General features: G+C 42.9%; 1 protein-coding gene across 16 annotated transcripts in view; it reads right to left on the minus strand.

Annotated features, from left to right (window-relative positions):
* Positions 1-720: 720 nt before the first annotated feature.
* Positions 721-23,589, minus strand: part of NFIA (nuclear factor I A) — a 413,178-nt gene continuing 390,309 nt past the window's right edge. For 10 of the 16 annotated variants that reach the window (XM_027651687.1, XM_027651691.1, XM_027651698.1 and 7 more), the window contains one exon: positions 1,390-6,631. In XM_027651687.1, the coding sequence (XP_027507488.1) occupies positions 6,614-6,631 (18 nt within the window). In that variant the 3' untranslated portion in view covers positions 1,390-6,613. Of the gene's footprint in view, positions 6,632-23,589 lie in introns of all 16 variants that reach the window. The other 6 variants (XM_027651688.1, XM_027651700.1, XM_027651699.1 and 3 more) reach the window with 1 other exon arrangement.

The following is a 23,589-nucleotide window of genomic DNA, read 5'->3' on the forward strand; positions in this document are numbered from 1 at the left end:
GGACAAGCATCGTCGGCACTCTCTCCCTACCATGCTCCGTCTAGAAACTCATCTTCTTTTGTTTTTTCCCCTCATATTAATTTGTGGATGCAGATAAAAGGGGAGGGGGATTTCACCCAACACAATTGTTTTTGTTCATGCTCGAGCATAGAAGATTAACTAAGTGGAAAATAGTCTTCCCTAAAAAAAGGCGTATGAAGTACAAAAGTTCACATTGTGGACAAACGCTCGCCTCGATGGAGGGTTTCTCTAGAACTCAGAGGTAGCGATCGAGCGTATTTTGTTCTGGTACGGGACAAGATCTCTTTTGTAATCAAGTCTCCTCATACTGCTGTGTCCCGAGCCCCCAGCACCAGCCGGAGCGCGGCACAGAGCCGTCCTCTCCCATGTCCCCTTTCCTCCTGCCAGCTGCACCTCTGGCGTTCGGAGCATGGTCCTGTGCTACCTCACCGCCTCCACAACCCCTTCCCATCCATTCCTGGTCTCCATGGGGTTTGGGGAGGCGGAGAGGGGAACGCGAGGGAGAGGAGAGCCAGCTGGCATACGTGCCAAGGTGAAACCTGTCCTCAGTTTGGAGGAGAAAAGCCCACCAGCCTCCCCGTGTTAATAGCAAAGGAACTTTTATGAATCGGGCCCAAAGTTTGTACAGAGTTTGAAGAAAAATATTGCAACTGTGCATGAAACTAAACAACCACATGAGGTTTTTTTTTTCTTTTTTTCTTTTTTTTTTTTTTAAAGGGTTTTTTTCTTTCTATATGAGGAAGTCTGGTGTGAAGAAGGGTCAAGCATGGGTACCTGGTTCACCGCTGCCCATTAAGAAATCTCTCGCAACATGAGCTCGGTCTCATTTGTGGGTTTAAAGGACTGTCCTTTCAATTTGAACTGTTCTTCAGAGCAAGCTCTCTGAATTCTTAGGGTAGCTTTTCGAGACGAAAATCTTACCAGGCACGGATTTCTGGTCTCAAACACCATGTCCTGCCCTCTAGGGAAAAAAAAAAAAAAAAAAAGAAAAGGAAAAAAAAAGAAAAAAAAGAAAAAAAACCCAAAACACAAGTAATACTGAATTTAAGTAAATGTATACCTCCAAAATACTGAAAACACCCCAAATCAATAAAGACAGAATTTGCGTTCTCAGTGAAATATCTTTAAACCTATCTGACAAGAACCAAGTCAGAAAAAAAGACTAACATAACTTTGAGTAATATTCATACAGCTACTAAGCATTATGGAATAGCATGCATTAATATTGTACGGTTATTTTACATCACCTATATCAGAAGGTTCTGACAGACAGCGAAGGCTACCGGTGTAGAAAAATCTTACTTCAGAAGAGCAATATAATACAGATTTCACAGGCACTACATTTTAATATATCAGGTATTATGCTGGTTTTCTTATAATTCTTTCTGTCCTAAAGCTGGCATTATAACAATGACCGAAAAGGCAAGGATCGAAGTAAACGGAAAGTAGATACCAAAGTTGATATATTCTTTTCTTTTTTTTTTTTTTCAGATAGATTAGTGCATAGTTTTCATGCAGATAAACACTGCTATGCATTTACATTGTTGGAAAGCAGAGTGAATTGAGCCCAAGTTGTCACATTTTTGTAAATCATTTTGCCAGCCTGTAATAGCACCATGTAATGGATTTGCATTAAACATTAAATTGATTTCAGAATTGGTGACACAGTATTCACTACAGTTAAGTGCTATGGAATAGCTTCAATGTTACCTGCTATATATCAAAGCAATTTTCATCCCACTGCTTTTTTATTGGAAAAAATAAAAGGAAAATGTACTCGATACTAATTAGACTATTGCGCAGCCTTGGACTTGATGATGGCATAGCTGGGTTTACTGTCAAACAGTAATACATGCATTGACTTCAAGACAAAATTGGCATTGTAAGCTTGATTTAATGAAAATCCTGCCTAGCAGGCAGTGTTAACTTCACAAGACCTGCCTCCGACAGACCTCATGAGGTTGATTTTGTTATTTATTTATTGTTTAGGTGCCATTGAAGCTCTCCTTACATTGTCATGCCGGTTATGGTTTTAATTTTGTTCGATGGAGGCCTTCTACCAGTAAAAAAAAAGAAAAAAAAAGATATTTCCAGAGACACAATGCAAAGTACAATATTAACTGACATTCTTAAAAAAAAAAAAAAATTCACCACAAGGAAAAAAAAACTGTTTTAGGCTATGTATCTGGGTTTTTTTGTATTTTTGTACAGTAAATATTTTATAACACTGTTACTACAAAGCTGCAAATATACGGAACAAAGAGAACTAGAAAAAGAAAAAAAAAATGTTAGAGGGATTTTGCATATTCCTGTGGGCTGACTGAATACTGTGGAGTTGAGAAAACTTGGTGTTTCTTTTCCCCTTCGACCTTAAGGGGAGGGGGAACAAGCAACAGAGACAAAGTGTACCATGGCTGCCTAAACTTGAAGCCTGAAAGTTTTTATTATAAAGGAAGAAGAATAAATAATAATGGCATTGCTGGGGTGTGCGGCATGAGAAAAGCAAGTGCCCTTGCTCAAAAAAAAAAAAAAAAAGAGGGAAAAACAAAGGAATTAACTTGAGTAAAAGTCAATTCACGCTAAGCCATCCCTAGGGCTTTAAATTTGGATGGGCGGGGGGTGGGTACAGGTCAGAGTATTTGTGCGTCTGACGGTTCTGGAGAGGAGACGGGGAGGAAAAAAGTTGTTCTTGTGACTCAAAAAGAGCGGCCGGAGCGGGAGCGGGGCTGTGACCCTTCAGGGGGCTCCAGCCGCCGGCCCCGCTCTCTCTCGCACCCCCACGGGATGGAGGGATGGATGGATGGATGGTGGATGAATGCTCCATCCCTCCTGCCCCATCCCTGCTTGCCTCCCCACTCCTCGGAGGACTAAAACACTGTTTGTTCTCTACACCTGCACAGAACGGAACTGCCGCGTTTCCTGCGTGAGAGGAAGGTGAACGCAAACTGAATTTAGTGTATAATACTTTACAACCCCTGTTGGTTAACACCCTTGACCTCCTACCTAATGTTTTAAAGCCTTTAAAACATTTTTTTTCTCGCAATTCTGCTCAGAGTTCCCTAACTTTAGCGTCATCAAACTTAATATGACAAAAATACCTTCAAAAATACAGCATACCTGTAATGTCCATTTACAATGGTTCTTCAGTAGCCTATACTTCTCAAGCATAGGAATATGCTATACCATTGAGAGAAGAAAAATAACTGTATTTAAATACATACAAAAAAAGGAAACAGGAAAGTTTTTAACTTAAATCCAGTTCCCAAAGGAAAAAAAAAAAAAAGCAATTCTATGAACGCTGCCTTTATAACGAACAATCAGAAATTCCACTAAGCTAATTTGACAGAAATTTTTCCTCATTTAAACAACATTACAAAAGTCCTGCATTATAAAATAGGGTAGAATAAATCAGTGTAATCAATAAAACTATACAACATACAAATTACATATCTTCTGAGTGGGCAGTTTAATTCTCTCTCTTTGCAGCCATGACTACAACATGCTCACTAAAAACAACTAACTGCCCAAACTATTGCTTAGTTTGTTTTGTTTAAAAAAGGGTGCAATTTTATTGTATATACAACCAATTTACTGGTAATACCTTGTCTCATAGCAAGGTTCTGACAAAATGTTTGTCTAGGCTTTTTTCCCTTCACTGTGAAGCACTGAAAGCTGCTATTTTTTTTTTTTTTTAGTGCACATATGTCTTAATAAAGTAATGCCCAGCTAAGTGCTATAGGGAAGGCAAAGGATGCTGGCTAGAGGATGTGATACCATATACTAACAATCACACAATACAATAGAGCAAAATGACTACTCAACCACTTATCAGACACATATGAAAATCCAAAACATTTTATTTTTTCCTTAAATAGAGAATAACCAGTAAACAATTTTCAGAACTTGGAAGTTTAAAAACGTGCATATAAAAATGGGCATTATATACTTTTATTGAATGTGGATTGATTGCAGTCTGCTAATAAAAATGGGTGTGGGATCTGAAGAAAAAGGAAGTTTTTTTTTTTAAGGCTTGCTTGTGAAAGGAACAGTTGTAAAACAAAAATTGCTTGAAGCAGGGTTCAGCTTAGTGCTTCACAGTTTGACTGCTTCTCTAAGAAGAGCCCTTCCTGCATGTGCATTCAAAAATCACAAAAGTACAAAGACAAACACCTAAAACACACTGCGTCAAGTGCAGCACCAACTTTGGTCAAATAAAAAAAAATTAAAAGAAAAATTAATAATTGCTAAGCTTTTCTACATGATATAAGCAGGTATTGCATATTTTCATATATCTGGGAGAAAACAAAACAAAAAAGGAAGACTCCAAATAAAAGGTAAAATGCAGCAACATCCAAAAATACTGATAATCTAGCATCTACAGATCTCAGAATAGCACTGCCACTGACCATACAGGACAATAAACACTACTCCTATCTGCGGAACAACTAACATCCTATTTAATTCTAGATGTTGGAACTGACAATGGCTGACATAAAAGTCACATTTACAAAAAGTGTCTCCAAATGCTTGACTAGGGAAAAACCCCTTTCAATATAGGAACATGTGCAACAATTCCACAAATAATCGCTATCCAGGGCAAGGCACATTGATATGGAATTTTTTTTTTTTTTGTTTCGTGCAAATTAAGAAAACAAAACAAAACATTGTTTCAGGGAAAAGATGAGGAGCAAAGTGTCTTCCCAAGAATTTCAGTTACTTGATTGTATAGGACAGTAGTAGAAACCCTTCTGAAGGGTCGAACAAACATAGTTTAAAGGCAAGTGCCTGGAATAGGGATTACAATATTGTGTCTTAATGCACTCTACTTTACCCTACATTAACTATATAAAAATTAGTTACTAACACTAGAACATGCAGAGACTTTCTCTGATTAGCTGGACTCGCCAACCAGAACGTATATATATGTATAGTATAGGAAACCTTCTTAAAGTTGCATGTGAAGCAAAGGGGTGCTCCGCTGTCTGATAGAAAAAATCACTTGCACTCTTTTTTTTTTTCTTTTTTTTTCCTTTTTTTTGTACATAAGATACAGGACGTTTGGGGTCCAAACTTTTTTTTTTTTTTTTTTTTTTTTTTTAGTTTTTTTTATTTGTCTGTTTTTTTCTTCTTCAGCAAGTGCCCTTGCTTTGAACTGGCATAAGTTGTAAGATCAGCATCATTCGTTTCTGTATTGTTTTCTTTGCAGTCCAGAAAATGTACCAGTTCAGGGACACAAAGGTGTTTTACTTTCTGGACCATCTTCTCTTATTCCCAAGGTGTTTGAGAACTGATAAACCCTATATTGCCGGAAACACGTAAAATTTGTCAGAATTGGCATAATCCATTATAGTGACTTTTAGCTTATAAAATTAACAGATATTATGATTTCATTTTAGTTATGTGCTTTGATAACAGAAAATGATTAATTAGCATTTAATGTAGTTAACATATTGTGGTAAAAGCACCATTAGATTTGTTTTTTTTTTTTTTTAATTTTCCTTCAGTTTTAAAGGGATACAAGTTCAACAATAAAAAACATAAAAAGCAAAAATAGCTCCCCTTTTTCTTGCAAGGCTGTTTTTTACCCCAATAATTTAGAGTCCTGGGGTGGAAGGACTTGGAAAACAAAAATAGAATTTTCAACAATCTCTATCTTACAAAGATATTTAGCTATCCAATGAAATTGCACTTTACTCAATTCAAAATTCGATTGTTTTGATTGATTCCTGTCAGTTTCTGTCAAAACAGACCAACTTCCCCATTTCTGCGTGAATTTTTGTGTAATTGTTGAAAATTGTTGAAAAATGTTTTCTTTTTAAATGTAAGTGCAGCATTTCAAACTTTTTTCTTTTTTTTCTTTTTTTTTTTTTAGTGAATAGTAGTAGTTCGATGTTTTAAATCGCTCTGCAATCGAGTGGAAAAAAATTGTTGACAATGCTCTTATGGTTCATGTTACGTTTCTAAGTGCCGACGGTAAAAAAAAAAAAAAGAAAAAAAAACCCCAACAACAACAACAACAAAAAAAAACCTGCATTTTTTTTTCCCGATATGTTACAGAAAAACATGCTCTATGTCTGTCCGGTAAGTTATATATTGCAGAATTCAGCTACTACAAAAGTTATAGTTTAAGTGTGTTTCATGATTTCTCAAGAAGTCTCACACCTGTATGGGAAAATCCGATGAGGATACTGTAAAACAGTTAGGCTCCATATGGAAAGTGTGTTACAACAGCGAGTTGGTAAGCAGCAGCAGAGGCTAGTTCTACTCAGTGTCACCTAACGCTTACACTACCAATGAAACACTTCAAAAGTTATGAAGCCCAACCATTTCCAGCACCATATGAGAAATTACAACAGTCCTAAAGTTGCCTAAAAAAAAAAAAAGAAAAATAAAATAAAATCTCGAGAAAGTTACGGCCTTTGCCATTCAACCATAACGTTTGCCATTTCCATGTACTAGTTTGCTGTCGGTGTCTGCTCGCCTCCCCTTCCGCCGATGTGAAGTCGCTGCGCTGCGTTGCTGCTGCTTCCATGTTACAGAGGTGGGAAGGGGTCTGGTGGTCTGTCCGGTGGGTGGTGGGAAGCGGAGACTTTTATCCCAGGTACCAGGACTGCAAAAGGAGAAAGGAGAAGCGTCAGCCCTGCCGCCCGCTCTCACTGCTTCCCCAAGGGCTCCGGGCATTGCCGCCAGCCTCCTCCGCCAAGAGGGGGGCTAATTGAGACCATGACGAATTGACCTAATTACAAAGCTTAATTAAAAATACTGTACAAATCAATATATTTTTTTTTCTCGCCGACAGTTGCTGGACATAGCTACAGATGAACGCAGGGGTCATGTCACATTACAAGTTATCAATCTTTTTAATAGATGATGGCTTGAAGATCCCTCCAGTTCACTTTTGTCTAATCCCCTGAAAAGGCGATACACATTCGCCTCTCTGTGCCATTTATCACCCTGCAGTTGGGGTTTTCTTGGGTATTTAGGCATGTGCCAGCATAAGCATCTGTTGCTTTATACTGCCCTGCTTCAACTGTCTCGCTGGAACAGATGCACAGAAATTCAACAACAGGGCTGTTTTCTTAGGAGAAATGTGGATCGCTAGAGAAAAGCCAGGATAAAGCAAATCTGGGGAAAAGTGGATCAGCAAAAATGTCCCGTATCTCTGCCCATACTTGTGTTTCAAAACAAAACGTGGGCCTCAACTAATAGCCTGTCTTTGGGAAAATCTTTTTTTTTTCTTTTTCCCAAAGGGAGGGAATTCCCTGGGAATTCAGCTCTGCAACAATACCGTCCTTAACCCAATGGCGCAGATGCACAGAAAACAATTTCGCTCCTCCATAGGAAAATAAACGCTGGAGTGGGCTCTGCTGGAGCCAGGGCAGTGCCACCGCACCGGGGAGACCCGGCTCGGCCCCAGCGAGGTCAGCCCAACCTGATCCCGGAATGAATAAGAGCAGTGTTAGGCCCTGGGACTGTATGCGCGGGGGGATGCTACTTGGCAATGACATATTGCTGTGGGAATACACCAACAAGCAGCAACTATTTAGCCTGAAGTAAAGTAATACAACAAGAAAGACTCAGGTATTAAAGAGCTGTTGCTGATACCCCACGTTTTTGCTTGGGATCCTGTAATATATGAGGTGTGTACGTGTGCACGTACAAACCGATGACAAGTTTTACCAACTTTTTCCTTCGTTCCTTTTCGGCATCTGACGTGATTGATAGCACAATCAACTCAGGGAGGATTTATGAACATTTACAGAAGACTCTGAGGCAAGTTTCATGTGGGACTTGGAGATTATGTGGTCTTGCCATGGAGGTAGGAACTGGTAAAATAAATAGCACGATTGGAGAAGTTGTCCTGCTTCCAATACACCTCATTAACTAACTCTTCCTCTGCTTGCCCTTCTGAATACAAACACACCGGTCTCATATCAGCTCCATCTATTGCCTACAGATTTTATATTTAGACTTACTCAGGCTGCAATTAAACGAAATAGTTCTCATATGTAAAGTTTATAAACAGAGGAAAGTTCTGGCAGGGTTCGTGAAGCAGAGCCAAGTCCCGTTCCCCTCCCTGACTGCGGGGCTAGACTGATTTTAGGTGGGTGCAGGGACGTGGAGTGTGGGCTGTGCTGTGCTGGAGGCACCTCTGACCACCACCAGCTGCCAGCTCCTCCAAAACTTCGCAGGGTCGTCCCTCACACTTGTTGTTTGAGTGTGACAGTTTTTGACCAGGCTGGGAACTGTAGCAGTGCCCAGTACGGAGCAGAGGGGTTAAAGACTAGGAGGGCATGGAGTAGAAGGGTTGAGGATTAAGAGGAGGTGGAGTAGAGAGGTTAAAACTGAAGTGATGGAGTAGAGGGGTTACAGGCTGAGACTTGATGAAGTTAAGGGGGATTAAGACTGAGAGGGGATGGAGTAGAGGGGTTGAACATTGTGAGGGGATGGAGTAAAAGGGTTAAAGACTGCAAGGTGATGGAGTGGAGGGGTTGAACACTACGAGGTGATGGAGTGGAGAGGTTGAAAACTGCGAGGTGTTGGAATGGAAGGGTTAAAGACTGCGAGGCGATGGAGTGGAGGAGTTGAACACAGCGAGGCGATGGTTCCCATCCCTAGCGCCGATGTCCGGCTGGCTCCACGGCCGCTGGCCCGGCACATGGCCCGCCGGGTGGCGGGAGCCGCTGCCCTCGCCACTCCTCCCTCGCTTCAAAAGCTGATTTAAAAAAAAAAAAAAAAAAAAAAAAGGGCAGGAGAAAAAAAAAAAAAGCGCAGAGGTTGCGGAGGTGGGGCTGCGCGGGGCCGGATCTGGCAGCGGTGGGGTCCTTTCGCCCGCCCGGACTCCGTCGCCACCCCCCCGCCCCTCGGTCCGTCTGTCCGTCCGCCCCGGTCGGTCCGTCGGTCCGTCCCCCGCCGCCCCGCGCTCCTTCACGCATCTCGCTATTCACCCCGCGCCTCGCAGACAAGGTTACCCCAGAGCGGCTCTGTAATCCTTCACTGAAATAGGCTTTATTGATTGCTCTGGTCTATTGTTCCCTTTTCAAGTCCCCCAAGTTCAAGTTCATCCCGGTGTTACATCATGTCTCGTTGCTAAGGGCAACCAGACAGCCCCAGACGTGACCGCCATCCGCAAGCGCGGCGCTGCGCCCTCCCACCGCCGCCAGCCGCGCTGACGTCGAGCCCCGCTCCCAACACACTGAACTATTTATTCTGCCTAATTTATGACCTCCGCAGCAAGAGAGACCCCCACTCCAAAAACCAACACTGTTGTATATTTAATTAATCTGTCTTTCTCTGGCACTTGGGAAAGTTAGACAAAGGTCTAATTATTGTGTGTCGCTCCCCACACTTTTCTTTTTGGGGTGACTATTTGCATGGGAAAAGAAACGGCGAGGCTGGGTGCAAGTCCCCTCCCTCCAAAACACCTTTTTTTCCCCCCTGCCCTATTGACATTTCATGAAATACTTTAGCTGCTTAAGGGAATTAGAAAAAAAAAAATCTGATGTGAATGTAACTCCTTCGGAGTTGGTATTCAGTAACACAAATCAACTCATGACATGTTTAAATTTAAATGCTAACCACACACTCTGCGAGTTACTTTAAAGGTTAGTTTTTAATCAATAGAAGTTGCTGACTCGGGAGTTTTGAGCGGCGCAGTGCAGCTCTGGGGCCTTTGTCTCGCGTTGGGCTTTCAAACTTTTTTTTTCTTGAGATGATTTTAGCAATGATTTGCAGACACAGAGTGCTATTGTGCTCCTGACTAGCAACATGTCAATAAAGGAGTAGAGTTACCATGCACTAGGGTGTCAATATGACTCCTGCAGACACTGCTCGGCCTTAATACCAATGAAAAACTTAATTAACCCTTACAGGAACGACCCAAACCAAACTGCACGGGGAGTTTCAAAACTTCCGTGCTGGGGCTCTGCACTGCCTTGACTGAAAAGCTGCTTTTACGGGACCCAAACTCCAAGTGCTTCACCAACAGCTGCGTCCCGCTTCGCCTGCTCCTGCAACCCCACTTGGATGAGATGTTTTATGGGCTGAGGCAGCAGAACAGCAAGACAGAGAGCACATTTACGCAGCAGATCACACCAGCACCGCTCTCGGGACACTGGTTTAATTTAGAGCATCTTACAGCTGAAACGCACACACAGAATGATCCTCCTTTTTCTACTAATCATTTTAATATTAAGATCTCATATCCCCCTCAAGCCTCCTATACATGTCTAAGTCTTCCAGGATTAGGGCTGAAGAGCACCATTGTTTCTCTGAAGCACCTGTGAAACTTCTCTGCGAGGGAGAGGAGACCTCCGCGCCTCAAATAAAAACGTCTAGGAAGTGTATTAGGCACTAGGAGACCCAATAGTTGGGATCTGTCAACTTTTTCTTGGCATGATTAGGGGGCTTAGAGGAGGAAAAAAGAAGCCTGGATCCCTACGTTCAGATGGCTGAAGTGTTTTATGCCTTGTTTTAGAGCTCTGCTCAATGTCTAACCACCTTACCCACTTTATCCCTTCAGTTCTGTAACCTATCCAACTGCACCCACTCGGAGAATGACATATTGCCTTTCTTAATTTAAAATCTCCATTTAAATCATAGACACTACCACAATATGGTCAAGATGATATTATCTCCATGCGTTTTCATAAAAGAGACGGTATTTTATTTCCCTTCTGTTTACTTTGCAGTACTCTCAGTGAGTTTAGTGCTAAATGAATCCACTGGAGTTAAAGGTCCCATTCAGTAAAATTACTGCCACACAGTTGTTGGTGCCACTACAGGTCTGTATTGTCCTGCCGAGCATCTCTCTGTCCTTCCCCAGTGTTCAAGGTGAAACATCAGAAAGAATTCTGCAGTCCGGTACGAGATCTTCGCTTCCCTTTCTCCAGTCAAATGAAGAAGTAATCTCATCAGGTTGAAAAGTGCTGACTAAGGATTTAATAAAGTGCCTGCAGATGTGTGTCATCTCTAAGGTATTCAACTCATGTAATGCAAAACAGTTCCACACTGAATGTGCTTATAAAATTCCATTTAACCATTGCAGAGCTCTGTTTTACTGTTCTCTGAGGAGTATTATCACACTTGCCCCCCCCCCCCAATTTACAGCACCATGAAAGTTGAAACTCGGTGCTGCCAGTATCTGAGAATCCTCACAGTAGTAAGGTTTTATGATCCATAAACAATATCTACTTGACTGAATCCTAAACAGGAAGTCTGAGATGGCAATTACGGTTCTTTGATAGCACAATTCTATTTGTTTCTTATGCTCTTCTGGAGATAGCAGAGACACACAAAAATCCTCCAGCCACTTCTGACAATCAGTTCCTTTGTAGAGGAAGAACAGCAAAGAAACACTCCACGATTCAGGATATTTAACAGGAGAAAAGCTCAGAGTGCCTCATTGACTCCGGCAGCAGTTTCTGCCAGAGCAGGAGCCCAGGAATAGGCCCATTATTTATTAAAACCTCCTTAAACCAGCCTTCCTGCACGCCGTCCCTCACCCTGGCTCCTGGCCTCACGGCGAGCACTGTTCACGTGTTTCAAACCAGAAGGACAGTCAAACCCAAACTTGTTCAGTTTGCTTCTACCTGCACAACTCCTGCCCCAACAATGGGACCTTTCAACTTGCACAGAAAGTCGGGGCTGTACACCCTCCCTATCTGTTTTTCGAATTAAGAAGTTAAACAAAAGTCCTCAAGGGCAAAGTTTAACGCTGCGGAAGGAGGTTGTTAATGTGGAATCCAGAACTGGGTGTGACAGTTGGCTTATTTCTCCGGGCGATGTAGGTTATTTAAGGACATTCACACGTCTGAAACTCTGACAAACTCCACACGTAGGAACTTTGGCTTCCCCATACCCACTCAGGGCTCAGACCTGCTCTGTGCTAGCCATTTTCTTTAGGTTTCAGCCCAGTTTGGCTGCCTGGCGGCGGGACGGGTCGGTGCCATCAGGACTTCAAACGTGGCTGCCACGGCCCTGCGGCCGTTGCTGCCCCGGGCACGGTTGTGTGTGCAGGAAGCTATTGCTGCACAGGCCCAGGCGGGAAAACCCACCTTTGATAAGAGCCTAAATAAAAAAAAAATGTACAACTTTAGAGCTCGCCGGCAAAGCGGTTGTTTGGGCAACTGAGCTGAACCCGAGCCATGACCACCGGCACCCACGAGGATTCATCGTGGTTCATCAGTTCGGTTAGTTGGTTTGAGGATGACCCTTCAGTCACCTCAAGAATTTCAAGACTCTCACAAACATTAAACCCGGGAAGGTGAATTGGAGTAACGAGTCCTTCTGGTTGTAAAGGTAAAATGAGGATGTGAACAGCTATGCAGCAAACTGGTCCTTTTGGCATCACCTTGTGAGAGGTCCTGGGAAGGCTCTTCCCCACGGTGCATCATGTGAAAGCAAGGGGCCAAAACTGGGGCTTTGATGCCACTTCAAAAGGGTTGCCAGGGTGAGGGAAGGCAGTGGCAATTCAGCTTCTGGTGGCTGGAGGGCTCCTGCAGATAAAGCAACTGCCTTTGGTTTACCCCACGTCTGAATTCATCCCGCTTTTCTAGTGCTTTCTCCAGAGTTTCTCCAGGTAAGAAATTTGATCCTGCTGCATAGGAGTGAAAGGTGAATATTAAAAACAAGGTCACCTTTGTGCCTATGGAAGTTATTTTCTTAGAGCTGGGATTAATTATTTAGTAATTATATTTCTCAAAATGAAATACCAACAGGGATGTAAGTAGCATGTTGGTCATCCCCAAAGGGACATAAAACAGTGAGAGAATCTTCTGGTTGTCCAACATCCGCACCCAGGAGAGTCACACGCCCCACTATGAGCACATTTATACTGTCTTGAGGCAGATAAAACACATCCCAGGAGGGACACTAGTCTCCAGGCGATGCATACAGTAGCTCTGCATCCCATAGTTTTTGCAGGAATGCCAGTTGTGGCAAACTGCATTAAATTACATGCAATAATTTTGTAATATAGACTTTTTCCTGCTGACTATTAAAAATGTATAGTAGTCCAAACCACTTATCTCCTGGGACCAACAAACTCACTTCAGGCAAGATTTCTGCTTGGGTTCAAACCTCAAGTTGGGAACAGCTAGTGTTTTTAAATAAGTCACCCCAAACCCTCCCAAACCTATGAAAACACACTCATACAGTAACTCCTGCTGTTGTTCCAGACATCTGAATGTTCCAGTAAAGTGTCCCAGCTGGCCCCAGATGTTTCTTAAGTATAAAGCAATGCTCTGAGTGCTGGACCCCCTGCTGCCCTGACCTGGAGCTCAGCGGATTAAAGATTGACTGCGCTATGACATATTCGCATTTAGCCTGAATATAATACAGCAAAGACTTATCAATGGCAAATGTTTGAAATGTAACCCAGCCAGCAGAGTAGGCTGGCACACGGAATATAACGTATAAATAATGTATGGGAACTTAAGATCTAAATTAGATCTACAGGAAGAAAACTTTCCCCTTTCTCTGCCTCTAAAAGAAAGTTCTCTCACAATGAGGTCATTTTCCTGCCCGCTTTTCGGTTTGCAAAACTGCATTTAGGCAGAGGGTCTTCCCTTTTCTTTGGGGGACATTATAGTTTTCCTCCAGTTTTCTGAATAGTCAAGTGACGAAGTTCATTTATTTGTTAGTAAATTGACTTTGAAATCTGGAAAATAACTTCTAAACTTTGCTTGGTCGGCTGAAAGCTGACTGCAGCCACGCTAAACTGCAAACCTTGCTGTTTAAAAAAAGAAAAAAAAAAGATAGTGGTGTGAAAGAGAGAGAGGAAAAAGAAAGGGAGAAAGAGAGAGAAACAATCCCATTTTGGTTTTTGTTAGAGGACGGCATACAACATAGATCAGAGACTTTTCAAAAAATAAAAACCCCCACTGTACACAAAGCACAGGAAAATGTGAGGAAAAAAGGAAAAACCTAAAAGCAGCTTAGAATGTGTTAACTCTGCCATTCTGTCAGCTTAAAGAGTATTTTATGCTTGATCAACAGCTCTCTTTTATTATGCTTTTCTTTCATTCATTCAAGACATCAAAGACCAGAACCACCAGTGTACCTGATCTACCAGAAGAACTTGTAAGGGTGTTCTAAAGAAACGGGGGTATTGGGAGCCAGACACCCCTGCGGACAAGGCAGTTCAAAGAGAATATTTCAACAATGATTACATTTTGTAAATCTTTGTACGAAAGACAGCTTATTTCCTGCTTTTTTCATGAAAAATAGATTCTATCCATTAAAGTGAGCCCACAGTATGAAAGTTACTTGAGATCTGAGGTACAGCAAGCGGATTAAGTGGAGGGTGAGATGAAATCTTTGAGAGAGACGATGGCTTTCTCTGATATTTGTTGTTGCCACAAGGTTTTCTGACTGGGATGGAAGGGTTTTTTTTATTATTATTTATTTGTAGACTTGCTGGTGGCAGCAGAGCCCTTTGTAAAAGCAAAATAAACCAAAATTAACCAGAAAGGAAAATCGCAACAAATAAAAAGGATCTAATAAAACAAATGGCTGCAAAAAACCTTTTGACATGTTTAAAAGAAAAACTATATATGTTTGCCCCGCTCTAAAAATCGCAGGCGAGCCATTTAAATCCTGCAGACAACTCCGGAGTGCAGCACACAGACCCAAGCCAGCTGTTTACTTTTCCAAGCCCGTGGTGGTTTCTGAATTGATAAACTATATAACCTCACACACACAGAAGGGATTTTAGCTATGCCAGACCTCATTGCTCTGTCCCGCTCTCTTTATGTGCTGTCACAGAATAAAAATGATCCTAACACAAACCCTGAAATAAGATCCTGCTCCAGAAAGGACATCTTTGTAGATATTTCCTGAGTTACTGCCAAAAGGGATTTTTTTCGCCCATTCATCCTTTCAAAATTTTGCTATAAACATAGCCAAAATTGTTCGGGAGTAATCAGAAATGACCAAAATATGACCCCCCTAGCCAAGTCCAGCTGCGGGGAGAGGGGAAGGAAGCTGCCCCATGCCTGCGGCTGGGACAGCAGCCACCTCTGCCACCACACCTGGGTGACACCCGCTGGAATCGGCACCTCGCTCCCCCTGATACAGACTTTTGCAAGAGAAGAAGAAAACAGCAGGATGCATGGAATCAAAGACGTAAAACCAACTTTAAAACCTGCCTCATGGTTTACATGCACTATGGCGATGTAAAAGCAAACGTGCTGCAAGGCGGGCTGAGTTCTGCACTTTACGCCTCGTTTTTAGACAGCCCCGTATTTTCCTCTGCTGGAAGCACAGTTAAATTTGCTCAAGAGTGGAGCAATTCCATGTTTCTTACACTAAATTTCACTCATTTCTTTCCTTTTAAGAAATAAAATGTGCATTGGGCCTTGGACCTGCTTTTAACTTCATGCCGGGAAGTCCCGTGGAAACTGGGACACAATGCTGCGACGGGACTTTCCAGCATTTCGCTTGGATAAAAACAAACCCTTTGGTTCCCCAAACTACAGTGCCGTTGGACATGGCACAGAGCTGGTGGGTGCACGGGGACCCCCCAGCCCAGCTGGTGGGTGCACAGGACCGGCAGAAGCCCTGCTCCCATCCCCTCACCGCCCGTCCCAGGCTCCGGCTGTGTGTTTGCAAGTTCAAGTTCAGGTTTAAGGGAAATAAACCTCTCCTCGGGAGCCTGCAGCCAACCCTCATTTCCATGTGATCCCTCTGAACTTCGCCTGCGCCAGCGCGCCCTGTTTCCAGGGCCCGCCGAAGGAATGTTTTACAGTTAGAGCCCGCAGTGCTTTCTCAGGCATTTCAGACCCAGAGGCCCAAGTTTCAAGCTGCAGCATTAAAAGTTTCCACAGAGCTACTGCAGAGAGAGGGAGGGAGCCGGGGGGGAGGGAAATGAGGAGAACAATATCGTCTTAATTGTCTCTATATAGCTCCACAGTTAAAGTATTACTTTTTAAAGGGACATAATTTATTCTGGAGGCACGGTGTTATAACAACCAGTACATACTTTCACCGCGGCGTAACCCGCTCTATTCTTCGTTGTGCTTTCCGGTGGTGTAGCTTTTGCAGAACTCCTTGTTACCCTGTCCCTGATACTGTACTTACAGTTTTATTCAATTTAAACCAGTCCCTGCAGTCCTCAGGCGAGTAAAACTCCCCCGTAGCCTCAGGAGTTCTGCCCGCACCAGGACTGCAAACATAATCTCCCCTCAACCACCGTTTCCCCCCAAAAAGTTTCTTTACTTTTATTGCTTTAAACAATTGGGGAAAGTCATCCAAAGAAAATCAACCCCAACCTGGGCCTCCCAGGCTCCGTTTGCAGTGAGACAGCCTGAGCACACACATGCACAGACACACACGTACACACACACTCAGGGGTTTGCCCTGGGACTCTCCTTCCCTGTCCTGCGCCCGCGGGGAACAGTGGAGTGACGGGAGCTACGTGAGGGGCCCAGGGGCCAAGGGGTCCCAGTGGGATGGATTGCTCTGCCAACAAGCTGCTGCAGAGGCTCTGACTCTTAGCTCTGCAGTTTGAAGTACAAAAGGTAGTTTTCAGACCTTTTTTTCCCCCATTTTTCCACTGGAGAGCAAGGAGCAGGGAAAGGCCACTTTAACCTTCAGAAGTTGAAGACTGCAATGGCCTTTCCCTGCCCTGGTCACCCAGCTCCTGTATCATCCTGGCACCGACAGTCCCGATAGAGCTGTACGGGACTCATCGGCCAACCCTGGCTGGGGGTTCCCTGTGGTGTAACCGGAGAAGACACATCATGGATCAAAAGGTAGTTGATCTATAACTACAAAAGGTAGTTCAGCTGCTTTTTTTGGCTGCCCTGAGAGTATTTTAGAGCATACAGAGGAAAGCAAGGGAGGGAATAGCTTGGACTGGAAGGGAGAGAGAGCACTCCCTCCGAAATCCCCCTCAAAGCCCCCAGTGTCAGGTCCCTGCCTGTGCTCTCTGTCTGTGGGTGAAGCAGACAAATGAACAACCCTGTGGCTTCATGGGGAGAGCTAAGTGTGCACAGCCTTGATCAAAGCAGGGCAAAAAACAGAGGAAACGGGTTGGTGGGAGACTGGGAGTTGCAAGCAAGGAATTGGGCTGTGGGCAGCAGGAACAGCGGGGCTGGCAGGGTGCACTCCACGCAGAGGGACAGCTGGGAACCTTGGAATGGGGGGGCCAAGATAACAGCATGTTTTGAGAAGTGGGCAGAGAAAGGTTGAGTTTGGACACCGCAAAAAAGGAAGAGGAATTGGGTTTTTGGCAAATCCTAGGTGTTGCTGGGCAAGGAGATCAAAACAGTCTCCAAATTAACATGGACAGAAATAGGAGCACTGAGGCAACTCTGGTGTTTTTGCCACATTGACCTTAAAATTAAAGAAGACAGCAAGCTGGAGGAATAATGACTCATTTCAGCAGGGAACCCCCCTCTCTAAAACTGCTCTTAAAAAAAGAAAGCCAAGAGGGAATTGAGCTGAACAAAAAAACTCCCCTGAACATGGGGATTTTTGTCATCTGCATTTTTCTTGATGTTTCACACCTTGCTAGATTTCTCTAACAAAAATGGAAGCCACAGACATCCATTATGGGACTTCTCTCGTGGCAATCCATGATGGGACTTCTGCCACACCATAGGGAGCCCCTGTCCAGGGATGCAGCAGCCAACGAGTCCTGTACAGATCCATCAAAACCATTCGGATCAGGATGATACAGGAGCTGTGTGACTGGGGCAGGAAAAGACCACCCCAGGCTCCGGAGGTTGCCAGTTCTCCGGTGGAGAAATGGGAAAAGCCTTTTCGGCACATGATCCGCCTTTGGATGAGGAGGGACGTATTAGACATGGTTGGCTAAAGGGAGTTGGGTCTTGGCCTAGCTTGGAGAGATTTTCACACATACTGTGAGATGCCAATGAAAGTCCTGGTGGAGTGTAAAGTCATTAAATTAGATGAAATTAAACAATTTAGTTATTTCTGCTTCATCATATTTGTGCAGTATGGCAGGCAGAATGAATTACTACTAATGATCAAATTTAGTAATACTAATTAAACTATCTCAATTTAATTAATACTAACAGAGAAAACAGACAAAATTACTAATGTAAACCTTGAACTGAAAATCAAAAGGTGCCTCTTTGCTTTTGTGAGTCACTCAATGTGAGACTTTTCCCTGAAAATAGCCTGTGTAGAAGTGGCTCTTTGTACTCCCTAAGCAAGCTGCTCCATTGTACGCAGAACTACAGCTCTCCCCCAGTTTCCCCCTCCCCCCTTTTTTTCTTAAATGTTACTACTTTTACTCCTCATGTTCCCAAAAAGCTTCCAGGAGAAGAATCTGAGCTCTGTTTAGAGTCACTCAACATCAAAAGCACTGATAAAGCAGTTACCACTACTGGGACAAATTCTGCCCTTGTTACTACTGTCAAGAAGACAAGGAGTTTATAAAGAACCTGTGGAGCCTCCCTTGCAGGGAAATAATGGAATCACAGAATGGTTTGGGTTGGAAGGAACCTTAAAGATCATCTATTTCCAAACCTCCTGGCATGGGCAGGGACACCTTCCACTACACCAGGTTGCTCCAAGCCCTGTCTTACCTGGCCTGTGAATGAACCAGACAGGTCATAACCTGGCCTATACTTTCAGATTTACCCTTCAAGATCAGTAAACTGGGAAAGCCCCAAAATAAAATCCATCTCTACATCAAGGAAGATTGCTTTAGAGTCACTGAGAGTTAATACCTGTAGCCACGAAATAAAAACTCCAGAGATACATGATGATGCATTGCAAGCCCTCTCCATAAAGAAAATGTGAATTTTAACCTTTATCTTATTTGAAAAAGACTAGATTGACTCTACTGTGCATAGTTATAAGCAAAAGACAAGCATAATTAAACAAAAATATTATTGTATTTCTAAAACAAACTTCTGCCAATAACAAATCTTCCATCTCCTCCTCTCATCAGCTTCAATGAATATACAGCCTGGGCCCATACCATACATTCTCAGACATGATCTTTAACCCAGAAGACTACAAGAAAGTCCTTAAAAAAACCCCAACAAAACAGAGTATAGCCAAACAAGGAACATTGTGTCAAAGTGTTCTTGCAAAATCTCAAATCTCATTGTTTAGCATATGGAAGGATGAAAAAACCCAATCCTGCATGCAAATGTCACATCTAACTTTATCCCCTTTTTTAAAATAAAAAAGATACTTTTTCTGCTGTCATATTTAAAAAGATACATCAAAAGCATAAAATGATATCTAAAGTTGTATAAAGCTGCTCCAAAAAATGCAGAAATTCATAGAATGATAGAATGGTTAAGGTTGGAAGGGACCTTAAAGCTCATCTCATTCCACCCCCTGCCATGGGCAGGGACACCTTCCACTATCCCAGGTTTCTCCAAGTCCCTTCCAACTTGGCCTTGGACATTTCCAGGGACAGGTCAGCCACAGCTTCTCTGGGCAACCTGTGCCAGGGCCTCACCACCCTCACAGGGAAGAATTTATTCCTAAATTATTGTATTCAGCCTCAGAGGTGACTGCAATCTACTGGTAGTGATTTTGGATACTCATATCTCATAATTTAAATTACATTTCATTGCCTTCTGCAGTGTCTTCAGCTGCATCTCTTCATGTGCAATAACCAGTGTTTGTATAGGTGATCTAACAGTTGGGTCACACAAGTGAATATGCCTGAGAATATTATGATTACACTGTCAGCGCTGTTTTCAGAATTGAATATTAATAACCAAAGTAACTAAAGGGAAACCTACAAGATATGTTCATGTTTAGCCTTTTGACTTTTCTTAGGTTAAAAAAAAATACGTCCTGATTTTGAATTCGATTTTTCCAATTTTTCTACTCTGCTCAAGTAGAAAATGCTATCAAAACAAAAGCCTAAAACAAGATGACGTGTTTTGATGTTCTAAAGCCCAGTAAAATTTGAAAGCTACAACTCGACGTGCTGTTAGTAATCCTTACTAAGAACAGACACATTTGTTAAATTTAAAATATAAATGCGTTTTAATAAAATTGAGGTAATTTTACTGTATTTTATTTGAAGCCCCAGTCCTTCCTCTCAATGTTATTTACATTTCTCTAGGACAGTCCAGCACTAGGGAAGTGATGCTCAGTGTCTTGGGAACATGGAATCTGCTGCAAACTGGAGAGTCCTTCTCCATTAGGAAAAGGGTTCTCATCTTTTGGTCCCTTCTTATGGAATTCAGTATTAATTTCAGAGCAGAATAGTCTGTTTTGCAAAGTGTTCACCTCTAGAGCTTATTCATTCCTTGACCTCTGTGTTAATGCCATTAAGCAAAGGTGATTCTTACGACAGAGGTAGCTTAATGCCTATCCATTGGGAAGGATGTAAGGATTGTGGCCTTTAATTTTTGACCTTCATTGTAGATTGTGGTCCTAATCCTTTGATTGCAGAATTGTTAAAAAGTATATATGGCAGTTGGCAAAAATCTTAATGTTCCACTAAATGCAAAAGCCATAAATTCAGCTGCTGACCTTTTCCATCCAGGTCACATGTGACACCTACTGGAGTTTGTCAGGCTGGGTGGAATTTATGGAGCTCATATAGGTATCAGCTGCGAAGGCTGAACTTTCATGAAATGTCTTTCAAAGGCACTTCCAAACCCCTTGTAAAAAGTCAGTATGGTTTTTTTTTTAAGGGTATACATCTTGCACACATTTTAAAAGGTCTCATCGTGCCATCTCTGCAAATCTTCAACACTTAGGAAACTTCTGCTCTCAAATTATTACTCTTTACAAAACAGAGAAATCAGGCCAGGCATGCAATTACTGTGATTACCGACTTCCACCAGCCCCTTTCCAAGCCTGGATCTCTGCTCACTCCTTTCTTTCTTTTGTGCATCCTCCTGCTCCTCTCTGAAATCGGTGGTATCGATGGTGTATTGTCAGTCAGAGAAATGGGATTTGATAGGGGCCCTAAAGCAGTTGCAAAAGAAGGGAAGAAATACAAAACCTACCCAGGTCCACACCATCAGAGTGAGATCAATGCTCTCAATAATACGTTTGCCGCCACGTAGCACCCTAACTGTCGCAATTAATAATGTAGAAGGAGCTGATTAACTTAAGTAAAGTGCTCTCCACTGTGTAAACACATAAAGATCTATAGGGCAAAGGAGGAAAGAACGAACAAAACGTCATTTTTATATTTTATGTGGACACATTCTTGCTTTCTATTCTGCTCTTGTAACAATTACTGTACTAGCCACTCTGACAGAGTCAATAAATCGATCTGGGACCTGATGCAGCAGCGAGGCAGACTAATCCAATACAGCATTATCTGCCACGGAGGTTGGGCTGGGCCCACAGCGCCCAGAAAATCAGCCAAACCAACTAACAGCAGTAAGAGGCACATAACTATAATCTTGCCTTAGACTTGTTCATTTGATTTGTATGTATGAGTGTATGTATGTGAACAAACGTGCAGCTCTGTGGGAGGACAGTGCTCTGCCCATGCTGCATCCTCAAAGCCCTTCCAAAACTCCAGCTGGCCACAGGACCCTGTGGTTCAGTGGGGATCAGCACCAAAACTGGACTCTGTGGTCCAGTGAGGATCAGCATCCACTCTTGTTAAATCATGTCATATTTAAAGACATGATGACTTTCTCCCTCACCACACCAAAGTCATGCTCCCCTTGACTGCACCCACCACAACTCGGCAAGACCTGCCTCCTGTCCAATTAAAAGCAAATCTGGGAGTCCCCTTTCATGTACCCTGACCTGTGAACATAGGAAATATCACATTTTGTCAGCTTAAATGGTCACTTGGGCCTGGTATTATGTCTCTGACCGTGGTTGTGCTCCTCTTGGGAGGAAGCTGTGAGAATCCCTATGAAGGAGATGGGCCAAAATGATTCGGTCTGAGGGGAAGCTTCTTCCCAGCCCCATGCAGTAAGTGGTAGGCCTTCAAAATCCATGTTAGTGGGGAATATGAGATGGAAAAAATAAAAATAAAAGAAAGTTTCCCGCTGAATGGAAAAAAGAAAACTGTTTTTTGGCAGAAGTTCTTCAAGGAGGAGAACACAGGCCATTGTTATTATGAAGACTTTTCAATGAAAACACAGAAAATCATTGCCTTTTAGAGTAATTGTTTAGCTAAAGAAAGGTTACACAGCTTGTAGAGAATTTAGTAAGAAATTAAATCTCTCCAGCTCATTCATCATATTTCTGGATTTGCCAGCTCTTCCCACCAGGCCCACACTTACTTCTTCCCTCTCTTCTCCCCCACTGTGGAATAAGTAATGGCCATAAAACCCACAGAAAGGGAGCCTTACTCACAGGCTTCCTGGTTATTGTGAGGAGGGGCAAAACTCAATAAGTTTAATTGCTTAGTTTGGGAAATTCGTCTATGTCGATTGTAAATAATTCTATGTTAAATCTGTTAGAAATAGGATGCTGAGTATTAGTTTCCAAAAAAGAGCCTGAACTGTTCACCGGAGCCTGCAAGGAGGAAGAAGAAAAAGCCCAGGAACAAGGACCTCCCCCGCTGAGGACTAACCCAGGCATTGTGGGACTGATATGGCTCCATCCCACTTTGAAGGTACAGCCACATGATGGTACTGGGAAGTTTTCTGTGAATCTTCACCTTTATAGTGCAATACGTGCTTTCTTCTTGAAAAGGTGTGCTGTTCTCAGCTGCTTTTTAAGAACTGATCTGAGAGTGGAATTCCACAGTGTCCCTCTGTGTGAGAGCTCAATTAAATGGGCTCTGTGCCCCGAGATGAGCAGGAGGGAAGGGAAGGGGAGTGACCCTCATTTCTGGTCACCTTTGTACCTGCTCTCTGTGGAGCACACTCTGGACTGTCATTAGCAATGGTGATCAGAGCAGCACATTAACACATACTGTGCTGGGGATGTGTGGCCACAGAACTGTTCTGTGATTGGGACACATCAAAAGCACCACGACCACACGCGGGCTCTATGCTCCCATTGTGGTGGAACCATCTCAATTTAAGCTCAGCAAAGGATTCAGTCCACATTTCCTTGACTAATTTCAACCAAAGAGAAGAGCAATTTAATGTGGTCAAACACAAAGCAGAGGCAGGATCTGAGATCTTTCAGCCTCCCAGGGTCTGTGACCTTCTGATGCTTGACACAGTCTGACAGTGCATTTTTTATCCACACTCTCAAGACTTATACTCCGTTTTTAGAGCCATCTCCAGGTCACCCTCAAGTTCAGACCAGTATTACTACTTCCTGGGTGGAAGAGGAGAGACAGCACCAACATTCAGGTCATGTGTCAGTAGCTTGATGCCACTGGTTCAACAGCAAAAAATTTTTGCACAGAGATCAAACCTTTCAGTGATCATAAGAGAGCTCAAGCCTCAAGGTGTCAGAGGAGAGTAGCCCTTACTTCCCTTTGCCAATATGGGAAAGTCCACAGATCCCTGCTGGTCTTGGAAGCAGAGTGATCCTTCTAACTTCATGGCCTCTAGAAAGTAGCAGTCCCACATCCCAAAATGGTTGTTTTATATCTAATCTCAGCAAATTTCTCTTCTTTACCCAGTAGAGATTTTATTCCTGCACGGAAATGATGTTCTGAACCTGCCACTACATTTGCTGGATGGG

The sequence above is a fragment of the Corapipo altera genome, unplaced genomic scaffold (assembly GCF_003945725.1).
Source record: "Corapipo altera isolate COAL_440 unplaced genomic scaffold, ASM394572v1 57, whole genome shotgun sequence".
Classification (NCBI taxonomy): domain Eukaryota; kingdom Metazoa; phylum Chordata; class Aves; order Passeriformes; family Pipridae; genus Corapipo; species Corapipo altera.